Source organism: Giraffa tippelskirchi, chromosome 6, assembly GCF_054371585.1.
Source record: "Giraffa tippelskirchi isolate mGirTip1 chromosome 6, T2T-mGirTip1v1.2.pri, whole genome shotgun sequence".
Taxonomy (NCBI): Eukaryota; Metazoa; Chordata; class Mammalia; order Artiodactyla; family Giraffidae; genus Giraffa; species Giraffa tippelskirchi.
This window is the reverse complement of record NC_137280.1, coordinates 87,826,750-87,844,890: the sequence shown is the minus strand read 5'-3', so window position 1 is coordinate 87,844,890 and position 18,141 is coordinate 87,826,750. Positions and strand designations below refer to the sequence as shown.

General features: G+C 42.1%; 1 protein-coding gene across 4 annotated transcripts in view; it reads right to left on the bottom strand.

The window, feature by feature from the left end:
- Positions 1–18,141, bottom strand: part of LOC145510353 (adhesion G protein-coupled receptor E2-like) — a 55,180-nt gene that overhangs the window by 23,327 nt on the left and 13,712 nt on the right. For all 4 annotated transcript variants that reach the window (XM_081501270.1, XM_081501268.1, XM_081501267.1 and 1 more), the window contains 5 exons: positions 8,089–8,196; positions 7,685–7,905; positions 7,315–7,494; positions 5,505–5,702; positions 4,996–5,231 (listed from right to left, as the gene is read on the bottom strand). In XM_081501270.1, the coding sequence (XP_081357396.1) occupies positions 4,996–5,231; positions 5,505–5,702; positions 7,315–7,494; positions 7,685–7,905; positions 8,089–8,196 (943 nt within the window). The remainder of the gene's footprint in view (positions 1–4,995; positions 5,232–5,504; positions 5,703–7,314; positions 7,495–7,684; positions 7,906–8,088; positions 8,197–18,141) is intronic.

Sequence of the window (18,141 nt, the reverse complement as noted above, 5' to 3'; positions counted from 1 at the left end):
GATCCCCTGGACTGTAGCCTGCCAGGCTCCTCTGTCCATGGGATTTAGAAGGCAAGAATACTGGAGGGGGTTGCAGTTTCCTTCTCTGGGAGATATTCCTGACTCAGGGATAGAATCTATGTCTTCTTCATTGGTAGAAGGATTCTGGGAAGACATTGGTGCCCTGCAAATAGGTTCATCAGTACCACCTTTCTAGATTCCATGTATATGTGTTAATATATGATTTTCATTTTCTCTTTCTGACTTACTTCACTCTGTATACTAGGTTCTAGGTTCATCCACCTCACTAGCACTGACTCAAATACATTCCTTATCATGACTGAGTAATATTCCATTGTGTATATGTACCACAGATTCTTTATCCATACACCTGTCAATGGACATCTAGATTGCTTCCATGTTCTAGCTATTGTAAATAGTGCTGCAATGAACATTGGGGTACATGTATTTTGTTTTCAATTTTGGCTCCCTGGGAACTCTTTAGTCTCCAAATTTGGTGGTTTTTTTGATTTGGGTGACAGCTCATCTTAGTGAGGGACATAACAAAAGCCCATCTTTAGAACATTACCAAAATAATACAAATTACTGTCACATCTCCAGTTTCCCAAAGATACGCTCTCAGGTGGAGTCAACTTGATGGTGAATTTAGAAGGAAGTACTGGAGAAAATCAGGGACATGGAGAATTTTAAAAAGCTCTGAAATATTCTCAGAAATCCATGGATGCACAAGGATATACCCATTCTCAGTGAAGACCTGAGAAAGAAGACAACAGTCTCTCATCTCTGGCTATCTTGAGGGTTGTGCAGTCAGGAAGTGAAAGCCCAGACTGTTAAGTAATCTTCCTTAACTCTGAGGGTGTGGCTTTCTCACTCAGATGCCTTTGTGGAAGTGTGCAAAACATATAGGCAAGGCATTTAAGGAAATCTTATGATCAAACATTGGGTGGCCACTAGATTATACTGAGCCAGATATGAGCTCCTAGGCAACTAGAACTAAAAAAAAAAAAAAGAACCTAAACTAGAACTAAAAGGCCACACACTGCAGGGAATTATCAATACACAGAATTAGTCTAGGAATGTCATTTACTATTAAACAAACAGCAGCAAACTGAAAACAGCAAACTTTGGAAGGCAGAGGAAGCTGATAACTGGAGTGTTACAATGTATTATCTAAAACATCTAGTTTTAAACAATAATTATAATATCCCTGGTGGTTCAGCTGGTAAAGAATCTGCAATGCAGGAGATCTGGGCTCGATACCTGGGGAGATCCTCTGGAGAAATGAACCACTACCCACCCCAGTATTCTGGCCTGGAGAATTCCATGGACTCTATAGTCCATGGGGTTGCAAAGAAATGGACACGACTGAGACTTTCACTACTTCTAAGCAACATACAAAGAAACAGGAAAGTATGCTACATACAGAGGAAAAAAAAAACAGTCAAGGGGAAATGTCTCTGATAGGCACAGATAAAGATGATGTGGTACATATACACAATGGAATACTACTCTGCCACAAATATAATGAAACTGTGCCATTTGCAGCAACATGGCTGCAACTAGCAATTATCACACTAAGAGAAGTCAGTCAGACAGAGAAAGATAAATACCATATGATATCACTTATCTATGGAATCTAAAATATGACACAAATGAACCTATCTATGAAACAGATGCAGACTCGTGGATGTAATGGGCAGACTTGTGGTTACCAAGGGGGAGGGGGCTGGGAGAGGGATGCAGTGGGAGGTCCAGGTTAGCAGATGTAAGCGATTACATGTGGAATGGGTAAACAACAAAGTCCTGTTGCATAGCACAGAGAACTCTATTCCAATAAAGCAAATGGCTGATAAACACATGAAAAGATGCTCAACATCACTCATTATTAGAGAAACGCAAATCAAAACTACAATGAGGTATCAACTCACACTGGTCAGAATAGCCATCATCAAAAAATCTACAAACAATAAATGCTGGAGAGGGTATGGGGAAAAGGGAACCGTCTTGCACTGTTGGTGGGAATGTAAATTGATACAGACACTATGGAGAACAGTATGGAGATTCCTTAAAAATCTAGGATTAAAAGAAACATATGACCCAGCAATCTCACTACTGTGCAATTACCCTGAGAAAACCATAATTTAAAAACACACATATACCCCAGTGTTCACTTCAGTGCTATTTACAATAGCCAGGACATGGAAGCAACCTAGATGTCCACCGACAGATGAATAGATAAAGAAGTTGTGGTACATATATACAATGGAATCTTACTCAGCTGTAAAAAAGAATGAATTTGAATTAGTTGTAGTGAGGTAAATGAACCTAGAGACTGTTACCCAGAGTGAAGTAAGGCAAAAAGAAAAAACAAATATCATATAGTAATGCAGTTATATGGAATCTAGAAAAATAGTACTGATGGAGTTATTTGCAGGGAAGGAATGGAGATGCAGACATGGAGAATGGAATTATGGATACAGTAAAGAAAGAACAAGGTAGGATGAACTGAGAAAATAACATTGACATATATACACCACCATGTGTACAACAAATAGCTGATAAGAAGTTGTTGTATAACACAGGGAGCCCAGCCTGGTGCTCTGTGATGACCTGGAGAGGTGGGATGGGGGAAGGGAGGGAGAGTCAAGGGGGGGTGGGATATATGTATGTAATTATGGCTGATTCACATTGTTGTACAGCATAAACCAACACAACATTGTAAAGCAATTATCCTCCAATTTTAAAAAATGCATAATTGAAAAGAACATTAAAAAGAATATATATGCATATGTTCATATATAACTGAATCAGTCTGTGGTACAGAAGAAATTAACACAACATTGTAAATCAACTTTACTTCAGTTTAAAAATAAACCAAAGAAATTATGAAATACTTGATATAGGCCAGTAATGAATATAATACCCTTTGGGAGGATGTGACTTTTTATTCTGAGAAGAGTGCACATCATTTTCTCTCAAGATGGCTGACTGCATCCCATAAGGTAGAAACAAAGAGTGTATTGCTATTGATGATGGATATGTGGATATCTTCTTCAAATATGTGTAGAAATATGTACATAGTTCTAAGGAGCCCAAGGAGTGGATTCTAGAAGTTACTAACTTTTTGCCTGTTGGCTGCAATAACATCCTGCTTTGTTCTGCTTTGTAGTATCATCTTGACCCTATAGACATTTCTTCCTTGAGAGATGGCTTCATGCCACGACTTAATGATAATACAATGCCATTTTTTCTGAAAAGGCATCACCTGCTATTTTCAATGCCAATAGTAATAAAATCAAAAGTTTCAAAAAAAAGGTAAAATATTTGAATATGTGTTTCTCTAAAGAAAATATGCAAATGGTCAATAAGTAGATGAACAGATGCTCAACATCAATAGTCACTGGAGAAATAGCAAATTGAAACCACAATGAAATTTGACTCCATTATCTAAATTTTTAAACATAGAATATAACTATTGATAATGACATGGAGAAACTGAAACCCTCATATATTGCTAGTGGGGATGTAAAATGGTCCAGAAGCTTTGGAAAACAGGTGGTGGTTTGTCAGAAGGCTAACCAGATCTTCTGTTTGACCCCAGGATTCTACTTGTAGAGTAGATATACAACCAGGAAGAAAGAAACTTGTACATGTATGTTTATAGTGATCTCATTCATAATAGCTTTCAGTTCAGTTCAGTTCAGTTGCTCAGTCGTGTCTGACTCTTTGAGATCCCCTGGTAAATAATCTAAATATCTATCAGCTGATGGATGGAAAAACAAAATGTGGCATATCCATATAATGGAATATTATTTGCAAGATGATAGCAACAAAAACAACAACAAAGAGTGAGGTTATGATACATCCTACGTTATGAATGAACCTTGAAAACTTTAGGCTAAGTAAAAGCATACAGTCACAAAAGACCACATGCATGATTGCATTTATGTGAAATATCCAGTAGAGACGGAAAGTAGATAAGCATTTGTCAGCAGTTGGGGCAGAGGAGTAGGTAGAAGGAATGAGAAGTGAATATTATTGTGTATGAGGTTTCTTTGGGGAGTTGAAAATGTTGTAAAATTAGACTGTGATGATAGCTGCACTACACTGTGACTATTCTAAAAGCCACTGATTTGTACACTTTTAAAGGGTGAATTTTGCAGTGAGTGAGTGAAAGTTGCTCAGTCATATCTGACTGTTTGTGACCCCCTGGACTATTCAATTCGTGGAATTCTCCTGGCCAGAATACGTAGTGGGTAGCTTTTCCCTTCTCCAGGGTTTCTTCCTAACCCAGGGATCAAACCCAGGTGTTTCAGATCTCAGGTGGATTCTTTACCAGCTGAGCCACAAGGGAAGCCCAACAGTATATGTAGTATATGTCAGTAAAAACGCAAAAACATTAAGTCTAGTATTAAAAGCTGAAAATAAAAGTGTAAGCTAAGAAGCTTGACTCTCTGAATTTGGATTAAGCTTGGCTACCTACTAAACTGAATTAAACTATGCATGTTTCCACATTTACTTAAAGTATTTGTGCCTCAGTTACTTATCTGTAAAGTGGGGTGAATTACAGTGTCTTCTTCATAGTATTGGTATGAGGATTAAGTGAATTAGCATACATTAAAATGGTTAGAAAAATGCGTTGGCACAAAGTAAGCACCTTGTAAATACTAAGTTATGATATAGTCTATTATTTTAATTATTTATATCAGCTCTACTATTACAAATGAAAAATTGAAACATCCTATAGAATTAGGATAATAAAGTAGGTCATATTTTTCTAAATGATGCCCTAAGCGCTTCCTTTGATTTCCTCTTTGTTATTTCACGAACAGAGGTTGAAAGCATTCTCCTTAATTATTATCATCCTCCACCAAAGATGACCTAGGTATTATTACTTAGTGTCTATATATTATGATCTGTCATAATCAAATACTACATTTGTTCTACAACACATGATTGTACTGGAGATATAAGAACAGGTGGAATTTATTTTACCTGGTGGGTGTCCCATAAAGATGAGGCCTGGATGCTGCAGAAATGGCCACAATCACAGCCGGGACTCCGTAGCCAACAGGGAACATGGCCTTCTTCATGTACCTGTTGACACTGGAGTAGTTGACCACCGTCAGATTGCGTGCAGAGAGGAAGAGGTGCAGGCCCACCAGCAGCATCCAGGTGAAGGAGGCCAGGTAGAGATAGTGTAAGGCACCTGCGATGATGGCGCACAGCACCTGGGGGAGGAGGAAGGTAGCACCAGGAGGAACTGTCAGGGTGGAGCACAGCCCGGGACTTCTATAATTTCCTGCTAGGGAGAACTTTGATGTATATGAAGGAGTTGTCAACAGATTGTTTGTCTTCTAGTTGTGGCAGTCAATGTGAAATTGGTTACTTACCAAATTAACCTTACCTGGAACCCAAGTCATTTTATTAAAGTGTCCCAAGCAGTGTGGCTCCATGAACTCAGAATCCCCTAGGGCAGGAGTATTTTGGAAAAGTATATGAACCTTGCTCTCAGTTCTGTCGATGGCTGTCAGGAAGAGCAGGTGGGCCAGGAACAGGCAGAGCGAGAGCTGCAGGTTGAGTGAGGTGCTGGTGTTCTGGATGGCTTTGCACAGCAGGAAGGTGAGGGCCGCCAGGAGGAGGCAGAGCAGAGAGAGGCTCAGTCCCATGTAGGTGATCACAGTCAGTGCGAGATCCTCCTCCTGGGACCCAGCAGAGAGAAGATCAGTCATGCTTTCCTGCTCTGGGTAATGACCCTTCCACCATTTTTATTTTTAGACATAGAAAAATCAGGAATAGAATACCCAGATAGAGTTGGTATATTTGTGGATAGCTTTCTCCAGGTTCTGAATGTTAGAATTTTATGGACTCTGAAAGATTAATTCAGTCCCTGGAAGGACAGAGGGACGGGAAAATCTTTAGTCAAGAACAAACCCTGCAACTCACAAGGGTTTATTTTCCTGTAGACTTCTGAGCATGACTAAGCCTCCTAGTTACCACACTAGGTACACAGAGGCATAAAACTTCATGCTGAGCACCACCCTCCATCCCCACCACGTGGTGGTGTGTGACAGAGTCTGTACCTGAGACTCTCTGTCCAGGTATTAATCACCTGCCTTGGACGCCACTCACCCATCCCTGAAATATCCATTCTTGGAAGGGAACTAATGATTATAGATTGGAACTGAACCCTTGATGGAGGAAATCTACTATATTTTGGCAATGGTGATAGCATAAAATTCATATTTTCTGCAGCCCTTGAGCACCCTGTTGTGAAGACCCCTGGGGTACACAGAATTTTAATTTGGCAACCACACCCTCATCCCTATCTTCTGCCAGATGTTCAGTCAAAAGCCAGTCCAGGTGCTGCTGTGAAGAGATTGTTGCAGGTGAAATTCAAGTCCTGCATCAACTGACTTAGAGAGTTTATCCTGGTGGGACCTGTTGTAACCAGAAGAGCCCTCAGAAGAGGTAGGCTCTTCTTGGAGAAAGCAATTCAGAGTTTGAGAGAGTTCTGACATGAGGGAGTTTCTCCTGCTGATCTCCAGACAGATTCACTGGTGTACTATGAGAGGTCCCAGAGGAGAATTAGGACCAGGAAGAAGGTTGAGCGCTGAAGAATTGATGCTTTTGAATTGTGGTGCTGTAGAAGACCTCTGAGAGTCCCTTGGAGAGCAAAGAGATCAAACCAGTCAGTCCTAAAGGAAATCAACCCTGAATATTCATTGGAAGGACTGATGCTGAAGCTCCAATACTTTGGCCCCTGAAGCACAGAGTCCACTCATTGGAGAAGACCCTGATGCTGGGAAAGAATGAAGGCAAAAGGAGAAAGGGACAGCAGAGGATGAGATGGTTGGGTGGCATCACTGCCTCAATGGGTATGAATCTGAGCAAAATCTGGGAGATACTGAAGGACAGGGGAGCCTGTCATGCTATATATAGTATATGGGGTCACAAGGTGTGGGACATGACTTAGCAACTGAACAACGGCAACAGATGAGAAGGAATGCAGGCAACCATGGGAACTGAGCCTGGTTCTCTGTTGCCAGAGATAAAGAAAACCTACCTCAGTCCTACTAACACCAGGAACTGAAATCTGCCAGAAATCAGGGATTTAGGGGATGACCCCAATTTTCTGATGAAAGGTTTATAAGACTTGTAGGAACCTGAACAGAAAGCTCATCTGAACCACGACTGTTTGCTAACTTGAAGAAACCGTGAGAGAATAATAAACCCATGTTTCTAAAGCTGCTGTGCGTGGGACTTTGTTGCACAGCAGTAGCCCTTGAATGTCGCCTCGCTGAGGGTTCTCACCTGCACACTGTATTGGGCCATGAGGACGGCAAAGATGCTGAGGTGGGTGCACTGGCAGGTGCTGCTGGCATTTCCGCTGCCGGTCACCCTGCAGCCTCTGGTGCCCCAGTGACCACTTCCGTTCTGGCCATGCTCCCAATAAACACAGTGCACCTTCTCTCTTGGCCCGGGGGTCAGTGACTGTGTCAACAGGAAGAGGAAGTAGGTGTGAGTTCGGGGTTCTGTTGCTCAGAAATGCTGACCCAAAGCTGGCTTGTGAAGGGCTTTCCTAAACAGTTTATGCACCCATGGGGGAGCCCCCTGAAGCCCAAGGCTGTGCCCAGGACTCAGGCCTGTTCCACACCCACCACTCCATCCCACCTGGACTCACATGTTGGAAGACAAAGGTGACTGGGGACCTGAGGTTCTTGGTGTCCTTGTTGGTAGTAAAGGCAGATATGACATCTGACAGCAGGATGTGGGAGCTTTCCAGCAGCAAACCCCTATGTGTCTCATGTAGAGTTGTCAGTTCCTCAGTATCCAGGACCAGAGGGGCCTCACCCAGAAATCTGTTCATCCCTGGAGTAGACAGGAGGCCCACCACAGCAAGACCTGCAGGACAAGGCTAAGGTTGACATCTTGCAGTGCCTGAAAGGACCTCTTCTACAGATGGACTGTTTCCTTTTGACCCACCATAGCCCACACTTCCCTTTAAGCTTCAATATTCCATTTGTCATATCCTTGGGCATCTTGACACACAGTGAAGACTTACTTACCTGCTGTCTCAGCCATTACCTGAGTCACCAGAATCACGCACTGTATCCCAGGTCAGCATCATCTTTGTTCGATTCTGAATCAAGGTGATATTCCCGTAGCTTGGCGCTTGCACCTCCAGTGACAGTTCTATGAATTGTGGGAGTTAGATTAGTAATTGTGATTGTTTTGATGGCAATGACACCATGCTGTTCAGTTGCTAAATCGTATCCAACTCTTTGCAACCCCATGGACTGTTTCACATCAGGCTTCCCTGTTCTTCACTAACCCATGGAGTTTGATCAAATTCATGTCCATTGAGTCAGTGATTTCTATCTAACCATCTCATACTCTGCTGCTTCTTTCTCCTTTTGTCTTCAATCTGTCCCAGCATCAGGGTCTTTTTCAATGACACAGAGATATACTATACATTTTAATATAGTATATATGTTTAATTATTATGGATGAAAAATGTTGTCTACCATATAAGCAAACAAAGGGTGCTAGGATAATCGAGCCATCAATCACTACCAACACCCCTGAGTGTGAGACTGAGGGAACTCAAGAGCGAGCTAATCAGCCACCCACAGCCAAGCCCTCACCCGACAGCCACACACAAAAGTGCACCTGAGGGGACTCACGATGGAAAAGAGAAGGATACTGGCCTTGGATAGTTGAGGTGCATGTAAAAGGAGTGATTTCAATAAGCCCCAACTCTTGCACCTTGCCATCTATAGATAAAGTGTTAAATTCACTAACTTGAGATATCTGCTTTTCTTTAATTAATAGTAATTCTTTGATGTTCCAACTATCTGGTTTTTGTGGTGAAACTTCTATAGATCCTGGCTCATCCTCTATCTCCAAGGCTTGAGGTTCTCAGAAAGTCCACTGAATAAAGCATAATACTCAACTTTCAGGCTGTGCATTTTTTCAGACATTATATTGTGACTGATATTGGACATGAGTTTGGGCAGACTCCAGGAGATAGTGGAGGACAAGGTAGCCTGGCATGCTGCAGTCCATAGGGTCACAAAGAGTTGGACATGACCGAGTGGCTGAACAACGGTTATTGCACTATCTACCTCAGTAATTTCACTCAGGTAATTTAAAATGATGGCATAACAACAGCTAAATGTGGTTCAATCTCAATTTTACAAGCTTATTTAGCAAGAGTGAAAATAGAAGACTATTAAAAGTAGCTACAAAGATAAGTGGCAGAGTGCTTAATGTTTCTGTAACTGTTGGTAAGGCTTACATAAGATAACTATATATTATGTTTTATTATATATACTGTATACCATATTATATATATTGTATATCAGATATACATTATGTGAAATGTTATTATGTGTACCAAATAATGCTATTATTTTATATGACTTATAACATTACATAACATTACATAACATAATGTAACAACATATATAACATAACATTACATAACATAAGAGACATGAAATTAAAAGATGCTTGCTCCTTGGAAGAAAAGCTATGACAAACCTAGACAGCATATTATAAAGCAGAGACATTACTTTGCCTACAAAGGTCCCTCTAGTCAAAACTATGGTTTTTCCAGTAGTCATGTATGGATGCGGGAGTTGGACTATAAAGAAAACTGAGGGCCGAAGAATTGATGCTTTTGAACTGTGGTGTTGGAGAAGACTCTTGAGTCCCTTGGGCAGCAAGAAGATCAACCCAGTCAATGCTAAAGGAAATCAAGCCTGAATATTCATTGGAAGGACTGATGCTGAAGCTGAAACTCCAATACTTTGGCCACCTGATGAGAAGAACTGCCTCACTGGAAAAGACCCTGATGCTGGGAAAGATTGAAGACAGGAGGAGAAGGAGATGACAAAGGATGAGATGGTTGGATGGCATTACCAACTTGATGGACATGAGTTTGAGCAAGTTCTGGGAGTTGGTGATGGACAGGGAAGCCTGGCATGCTGCAGTCCATGGGGTCACAAAGAGTTGGACACAACTGAGTGACTGAACTGAAGTATAACATTACACATTGTATTTGGTATACATTATAATGGGGTTTCTCCCTGGTGGCTCAGTGGTAACAAATTCGTGTGCAGTGCAGGAGATGTAGGTGATGTGTGTTTGATCCCTGGGTCAGGAAGATCTCTTGAAGGAAGGCATGGAAATCCACTCCAATATTTTTGCCTGGAGAATCCCATGGACAGAGGAGCCTCGTGGGCTACATTCCATGGAGTCATAAAGAGTCAGACATGTCTGAAGCAACTTCCCACACACACCCCTGCATGATAATGGTACATATAGGTATGAAAGCAAGCAGAACTCTAAATCCTGCCCGCCCCCCTACAAGCACAGTGACTCTTCGATGTTCCCTGCCTCTTGTAGGAAAGCTGAACTTTCCCAAGCCTCCCTAGGTCACAGATAATCAGGCTGAAGCTGTTAATGACTAAACAATAGAGTCAAAGAATCTGTGTCTGATGCACACTCCTGAGTTGTTTTGCAGATACTATAACTGCTACCAGAGGGAATATGCTAACTGCGTGATGACCAGACTGTAGCCATGACATAGGCTGTTCCATCTATGGCTAGTAAAACTCCAAGAACTGACCTCAAGAGAATGGGATTAACAGTATTGCTCATGATAGTCTACATTTTTGTGGGCCTCAAAATAATTGTAGCTTTCTCTGCCCATCTATGTAAGCAGGCAATTAGAGTTATCAGCAAAGTGATGCTACAGACCCCCGCTGACATTTTCTGGTCAAACATATCCCTATGTCAGCATGAAACAGTTACAGAAGATGAACTTTTGCCTCTTATCTATCCCATAGAAATGGAATGAGGTCTAACGATAGAAATTAGTAAGCAGCTCTTTAAACCTTTCCTGTCTGCCAGTTTCTGTTCCCTTTAAAACTTACTTTATGAGATTACATAAAGTAATCCTTATGAAATTACAAAATGAGATTCACTACGTAACACTGAACTAACTCCTGACTTATGCTTTAGTGAATACACACAATTCCTTGCCTAACCTGTCTTGTAAAGTAATGCTCAAAATTCTCCAAGCCAGGCTTCAGCAATACGTGAACCATGAACTTCCAGATGTTCAAGCTGGTTTTAGAAAAGGCAGAGGAACCAGAGATCAAATGGCCAACATCCGCTGGATCATCGAAAAAGCAAGAGAGTTCCATAAAAACATCTATTTCTGCTTTAGTGACTATGCCAATGTCTTTGACTGTGTGGATCACAACAAACTGTGGAAAATTCTGAAAGAGATGGGAATACCAGACCACCTGACCTGCCTCTTGAGAAACCTGTATGCAGGTCAGGAAGCAACAGTTAGAACTGGACATGGAACAACAGACTGGTTCCAAATAGGAAAAGGAGTACGTCAAGGCTGTATACTGTCACCCTTCTTATTTAACTTATATGCAGAGTACATCATGAGATACGCTGGGCTGGAAGAAGCACAAGCTGGAATCAAGATTGCTGGGAGAAATATCAATAACCTCAGATATGCAGATGACACCACCCTTATGGAAGGAAGTGAAGAAGAAGAACTAAAGAGCTTCTTGATGAAAGTGAAAGAGGAGAGCGAAAAAGTTGGTGTAAAGCTCAACAATCAGAAAACTAAGATCATGGCATCCAGCCCCATCACTTCATGGGAAATAGATGGGGAAACAGTGGAAACAGTGTCAGACTTTATTTTGGGGGGCTCCAAAATCACTGCAGATGGTGATTGCAGCCATGAAATTAAAAGACACTTACTCCTTGGAAGGAAAGTTATGATCAACCTAGAGAGCATATTGAAAAGCAGAGACATAACTTTGTCAACAAAGGTCTGTCTAGTCAAGGTTATGGTTTTTCTAGTGGTCATGTATGGATGTGAGAGTTGGACTATAAAGAAAGCTGAGCACCAAAGAATTGATGATTTTGAACTGTGGTGTTGGAGAAGACTCTTGACAGTCCCTTGGACTGCAAGAAGATCCAACCAGTCCATCCTAAAGGAGATCAGTCCTGGGTGTTCATTGGTAGGACTGATGTTGAAGCTGAAACTCCAATACTTTGGCCACCTGATGTGAAGAGCTGACTCATTTGAAAAGACCCTGATGCTGGGAAAGATTGAGGGCAGGAGGAGAAAGGGACGACAGAGGATGAGATGGTTGGATGGCATCACCGACTCAGTGGATGTGGGTTTGGGTGGACTCCGGGAGTTGGTGATGGACAGGGAAGCCTGGCATGCTACGGTTCATGGGGTGGCAGAGTCAGACACGACTGAGCGACTGAACTGAACTGAACCTGTCTTGATTTCTTCCTCAGATTAAAAGAAGTAAGAATGAAGAATTAAGTTAAAGTATGATTAACTCTCTACCCCCAGAAATGCCCTGAACAATTCTGCAAGTAGATCACATGGATGAGATATTTAATACCATCTGAGGAAAGATCATGAAGCGTCAGCCAGCCTGCACATAATGGAAAATGATGCAGAGCTTGACTTCCTGCCTTGACGATTCACTGAGATTCTTTCCCTTTTTGTCCTTTAAAAACTACCATTGGTTTAAGTCAGTAAGCTGTGTCTGACTCTTGTGACCCCATGGACTGTAGCACGCTAGGCTCCTCTGTCCATAGGATTTTCCAGGCAAGAATACTAGAGTAGGTTGCCATTTCCTTCTCCAGGGGATCTTCCTGACCCAGGGATTGAACCTGGGTCTCCTGCATTGCAGACAGATTCTTTACCAACTCAGCTACAGACCCCACATAAAAAAACTACCATGGCTGACATTAAAAAAGAATGATGTAATGCCATTTGCAGTACCAAGGATGGAGCTAGAGATTGTCATATTGAGTGAAGTAAGTCTGAAAGAGAAACATGACATCTTTTATATGTGAAACCTAAAAAGAAATGATACAAATGAACTTATTTACAAATCAGATACAGACTCGTAGCCTTAGAGAATGAATTTATGATTGCCGGAGGGGAGGGATGAGGGGAAAGGATAGTCAGGGAGTTTGGGAAGGATATGTGCACACTGCTATATTTAAAATGGGTAACCAACAAGGACCCATTGTATAGCACAGTGAACTCTTCCCAATGTTATGTGGCAGCCTGGGTGGGAGGGAAGTCGGGGAGAATGGATACATGTGTATTTATGGCTGAGTTTCTTTGCTGTTCACCCAAAACTTTTACAAGACTGTTAACTGGCTATATCTGTGTGTGTTAGTCGCTCAGTCATGTCCAATTCCTTGCGGTCCCATGGACTGTAGGCTGCCACACTCCTCTTTCCATGGGATTCTGTATGCAAGAATACTGGAGTGGGTTGCCATTTCCTTCTCCAGGGTATCTTCCTGATCCAGGGATTAAACAAAGGTCTCCTACATTGCAGGCATATTCTTTACCATCTGAGCCACCAGGGAAGTCTGTTAAGTGGCTATACTCCAATATAAAACAAAAAGTTAATTAAACTAAAAAACAACAACAACAACAAAAAAACAAAAACCAAACTGTCATAGCTGAACAGAATCTTGGAAGCAGGTTGTGGGGATGCAAGTACACATCTTCTCCCAAGATTGCCAATCTTCTGATTAAAGCACCATTTCCTTTCTACAAGCAGCTGCCTCTGGAGAATTGGTTTTTGAGCAGCGAACACTGAACTTGAGTTTGATAAATCCTCTGCATTTAGAGGATTATTAGAAACTATAAGCAAATTAGTTAAGTGTAGTATAATCCCTGACAGTTTTTTTTTTTTTAAATAATGCTAGCGCCTAACTTGGGCTTCCCGTGTGGCTCAGCTGGTAAAAAATCAGCCTGCAATACAGGAGACCTGGGTTCAATCCCTGGGTTGGGAAGATCCCCTGGAGAAGGGAAAGACTACCCACTCCAGTATTTTGGCCTAGAGAATTCCATGGACTGAATAGTCCAAGGGTAGAAAAGAGTCCGATATGACAGAGTCACTTTCACTTTCATCTTCAGTTCCTGACTTAAACTTCCTGTTCAAGAATTCATTTCAAAGAGGCACCCACTTCAAATACAATAATCACATTGCCTGTCAGGGGGAGGCAATGTGGGCGCAGTAGGGCTGAGAGGAGCTACTCCACGTTCAAGGTCAGAAGGGGTGGCCGCGAGGAGATAGCCCTCGTCCAAGGTAAGGAGCAGCGGCTGAGCTTTGCTGGAACAGCCATGAAGAGATACCCCATGTCCAAGGTAAGAGAAATCCAAGTAAGACGGTAGGTGTTTCGAGAGGGCGTCAGAGGGCAGACACACTGAAACCATAATCACAGAAAATAATCTGATCACATGGACCACAGCCTTGTCTAACTCAATGAAACTAAGCCATGCCATGTGGGGGCACCCAAGATGGACGGGTCAAGGTGGAGAGGTCTGACAGAATGTGGTCCACTGGAGAAGGGAATGGCAAACCACTTCAGTATTCTTGCCTTGAGAACCCCATGAACAGTATGAAAAGGCAATATGATAGGATACTGAAAGAGGAACTCCCCAGGTCAGTAGGTGCCCAATATGCTACTGGAGATCAGTGGAGAAATAACTACAGAAAGAATGAAGGGATGGAGCCAAAGCAAAAACAATACCCAGTTGTGGACGTGACTGGTGATAGAAGCAAGGTCCAATGCTGTAAAGAGCAATATTGCATAGGAACCTGGAATGTTAGGTCCGTGAATCAAGGCAAATTGGAAGTGGTCAAACAGGAGATGGCAAGAGTGAACATCGACATTCTAGGAATCAGCAATTAAGATGGACTGGAATGGGTGAATTTGATTCAGATGACCATTATATCTACTACTGTGGGCAGGAATCCCTTAGAAGAAATGGAGTAGCCATCATGGTCAAAAAAAGAGTCCATAATGCAGTACTTAGATGCAATCTCAAAAATGACAGAATGATCGCTGTTCGTTTCCAAGGCAAACCATTCAATATCACGGTAATCCAAGCCTATGCCCCGACCAGTAACGCTGAAGAAGCTGAAGTTGAACAGTTCTATGAAGACCTACAAGACCTTTTAGAACTAACACCCAAAAAAGAAGTCCTTTTCATTATAGGGGACTGGAACACAAAAGTAGGGAGTCAGGTAACACCTGGTGTAACAGGCAAATTTGGCCTTGGAGTACAGAATGAAGCAGGGCAAAGGCTAATAGAGTTTTGCCAAGAGAACGCACTGGTCATAGCAAACACCCACTTCCAACAACACAAGAGAAGACTCTACACATGGACATCACCAGATGGTCAACACTGAAATCAGATTGATTATATTCTTTGCTGCCAAAGATGGAGAAGCTCTATACAGTCAGCAAAAACGAGACTGGGAGCTGACTGTGGCTCAGATCATGAACTGCTTATTGCCAAATTCATAATGAAATTGAAGAAAGTAGGGAAAACCACTAGACCATTCAATTATGACCTAAATCAAATCCCTTATGATTATACAGTGGAAGTGAGAAATAGATTTAAGGGACTAGATCTGATAGACCGAGTGCCTGATGAACTATGGACGGAGGTTCATGACACTGTACAGGAGACAGGGATTAAGACCATCCTCATGGAAAAGAAATGCAAAAAAGCAAAATGGCTGTCTGAGGAGGCCTTACAAATAGCTTTGAAAAGAAGAGAAGTGAAAATCAAAGGAGAAAAGGAAAGATATTCCCATCTGAATGCAGAGTTCCAAAGAATAGCAAGGAGAGATAAGAAAGCCTTCCTCAGCGATCAATGCAAAGAAATAGAGGAAAACAACAGAATGGGAAAGACTGGAGATCTCTTCAAGAAAATTGGAGATACCAATGGAACATTTCATGCAAAGTTGGGCTTGATAAAGGACAGAAATGGTATGGACCTAACAGAAGCAGAAGATATTAAGAAGAGGTGGCAAGAATACACAGAAGAACTGTACAAAAAAGATCTTCACGACCCAGATAATCACGATGGTGTGATCACTCACCTAGAGCCAGACATCCTGGAATGTGAAGTCAAGTGGGCCTTAGGAAGCATCACTACAAACAAAGCTAGTGGAGGTGATGGAATTCCAGTTGAGCTAGTTCAAATCCTGAAAGATGATGCTGTGAAAGTGCTGCACTCAATATGCCAGCAAATTTGGAAAGCTCAGCAGTGGCCATAGGACTGGAAAAGGTCAGTTTTCATTCCAATCCCAAAGAAAGGCAATGCCAAAGAATGCTCAAACTACCACACTATTGCACTCATCTCACATGCTAGTAAAGTAATGCTCAAAATTCTCCAAGCCAGGCTTCAGCAATACATGAACCATGAACTTCCAGATGTTCAAGCTGATTTTAGAAAAGACAGAGGAACCAGAGATCAAATTGCCAACATCAACTGGATCATCGAAAAAGCAAGAGAGTTCCAGAAAAACATCTATTTCTGCTTTATTGACTATGCCAAAGCCTTTGACTGTGTGGATCACAATAAACTGGAAAATTCTGAAAGAGATGGGAGTACCAGACCACCTGGCCTTCCTCTTGGAAACCTGTATGCAGGTCAGAAAGAAACAGTTAGAACTGGGCATGGAACAACAGACTGGTTCCAAATAGGAAAAGGAGTACGTCAAGGCTGTATATTGTCACCCTGCTTATTTAACGTATATGCAGAGTACATCACGAGAAACGCTGGCTGGAAGAAGCACAAGCTGGAATCAAGATTGCCGGGAGAAATATCAATAGCCTCAGATATGCAGATGACACCACCCTTATGGCAGAAAGAGAAGAAGAACTAAAGAGCCTCTTGATGAAAGTGGAAGAGGAGAGTAAAAAAGTCGGCTTAAAGCTCAACATTGAGAAAACTCAGATCATGGCATCTGGTCCCATCACTTCATGGGAAATAGATGGGGAAACAGTGGAAACAGTGTCAGACTTTATTTTTTTGGGCTCCAAAATCACTGCAGCTGGTGATTGCAGCCATGAAATTAAAAGATGCTTACTCCTTGGAAGGAAAGTTATGACCAACCTAGATAGCATATTTAAAAGCAGAGACATTACTTTGCCAACAAATGTCCATCTAATCAAGGCTATGGTTTTTCCAGTGGTCATGTATGGATGTGAGAGTTGGATGGTGAAGAAAACTGAGCACCAAAGAATTGATGCTTTTGAACTGTGATGTTGGAGAAGATTCTTGAGAGTCCCTTAGGCTGCAAGGAGATCCAACCAGCCCATCCTAAAGGAGATCAGTCCTGGGTGTTCATTGGAAGGACTGATGTTGAAGCTGAAACTCCAATACTTTGGCCACCTCATGCGAAGAGTTGACTCATTGGAAAAGACTGTAATGCTGGGAAGGATTGGGGGCAGGAGGAGAAGGGGATGACAGAGGATGAGATGGCTGGATGGCATCACCGACTCAATGGACATGGGTTTGGGTAGACTCCGGGAATCGGTGACGGACAGGGCCGCCTGGTGTGCTGCAATTCATGGGGTCGCAAAGTGTTGGACATGACTGAGCGACTGAACTAAACTGTCAGGGGAGGAGGAGACTAGGTAAGGACCAAGCCTCCTCCTCCTCCTGAGGTTCTTTTTTTTTTTTTTTTGCAATCTTCATTGATTTCAAAGCAGAATGATTTCAATAACTGCCACTTGCTCTCTTCTCTTCCCATACTTTAATCTCTGGCTCTCATGTTTTAAATCAACCAAAAAAGAGTGAGCCCAAATCCTAGGTCCCCACCCCCAACCTCCTATGGCAATAAAAGCAGAATTCCAGGCCCCCGTCAGTCTCCCCCTTGTAATTTCACTTTGTGGCCTCGAGCGTGCTGTCATTTAGGTGCCTTGAGCATTAGCGCCCTGGACTCCTTGTGTGGTACCTTACTATAATCACTGCATTTTCCTTCACCACAATGTGGTTTCAGTAGGCTGGCTGTACTTCCAGAGGAGGAGGGGACCCAAGTCTGGTTAGACAACAGAACCACAAGGACCGGTCCAACCACAACAGTGATTATGAATAGCGTGAGACCAGCACAAACAACCTAGATGAAATGGACATTCCTACAGACACACAAACTACAAAAGCAACTGAAGAAGCAGAAAATCTAAGAGACCTATAACTAGTAAGGAGACTGAATAAGAAATCAAAAAGTCTCCAAATGAAAAGCCCAGATCAGAATTCTA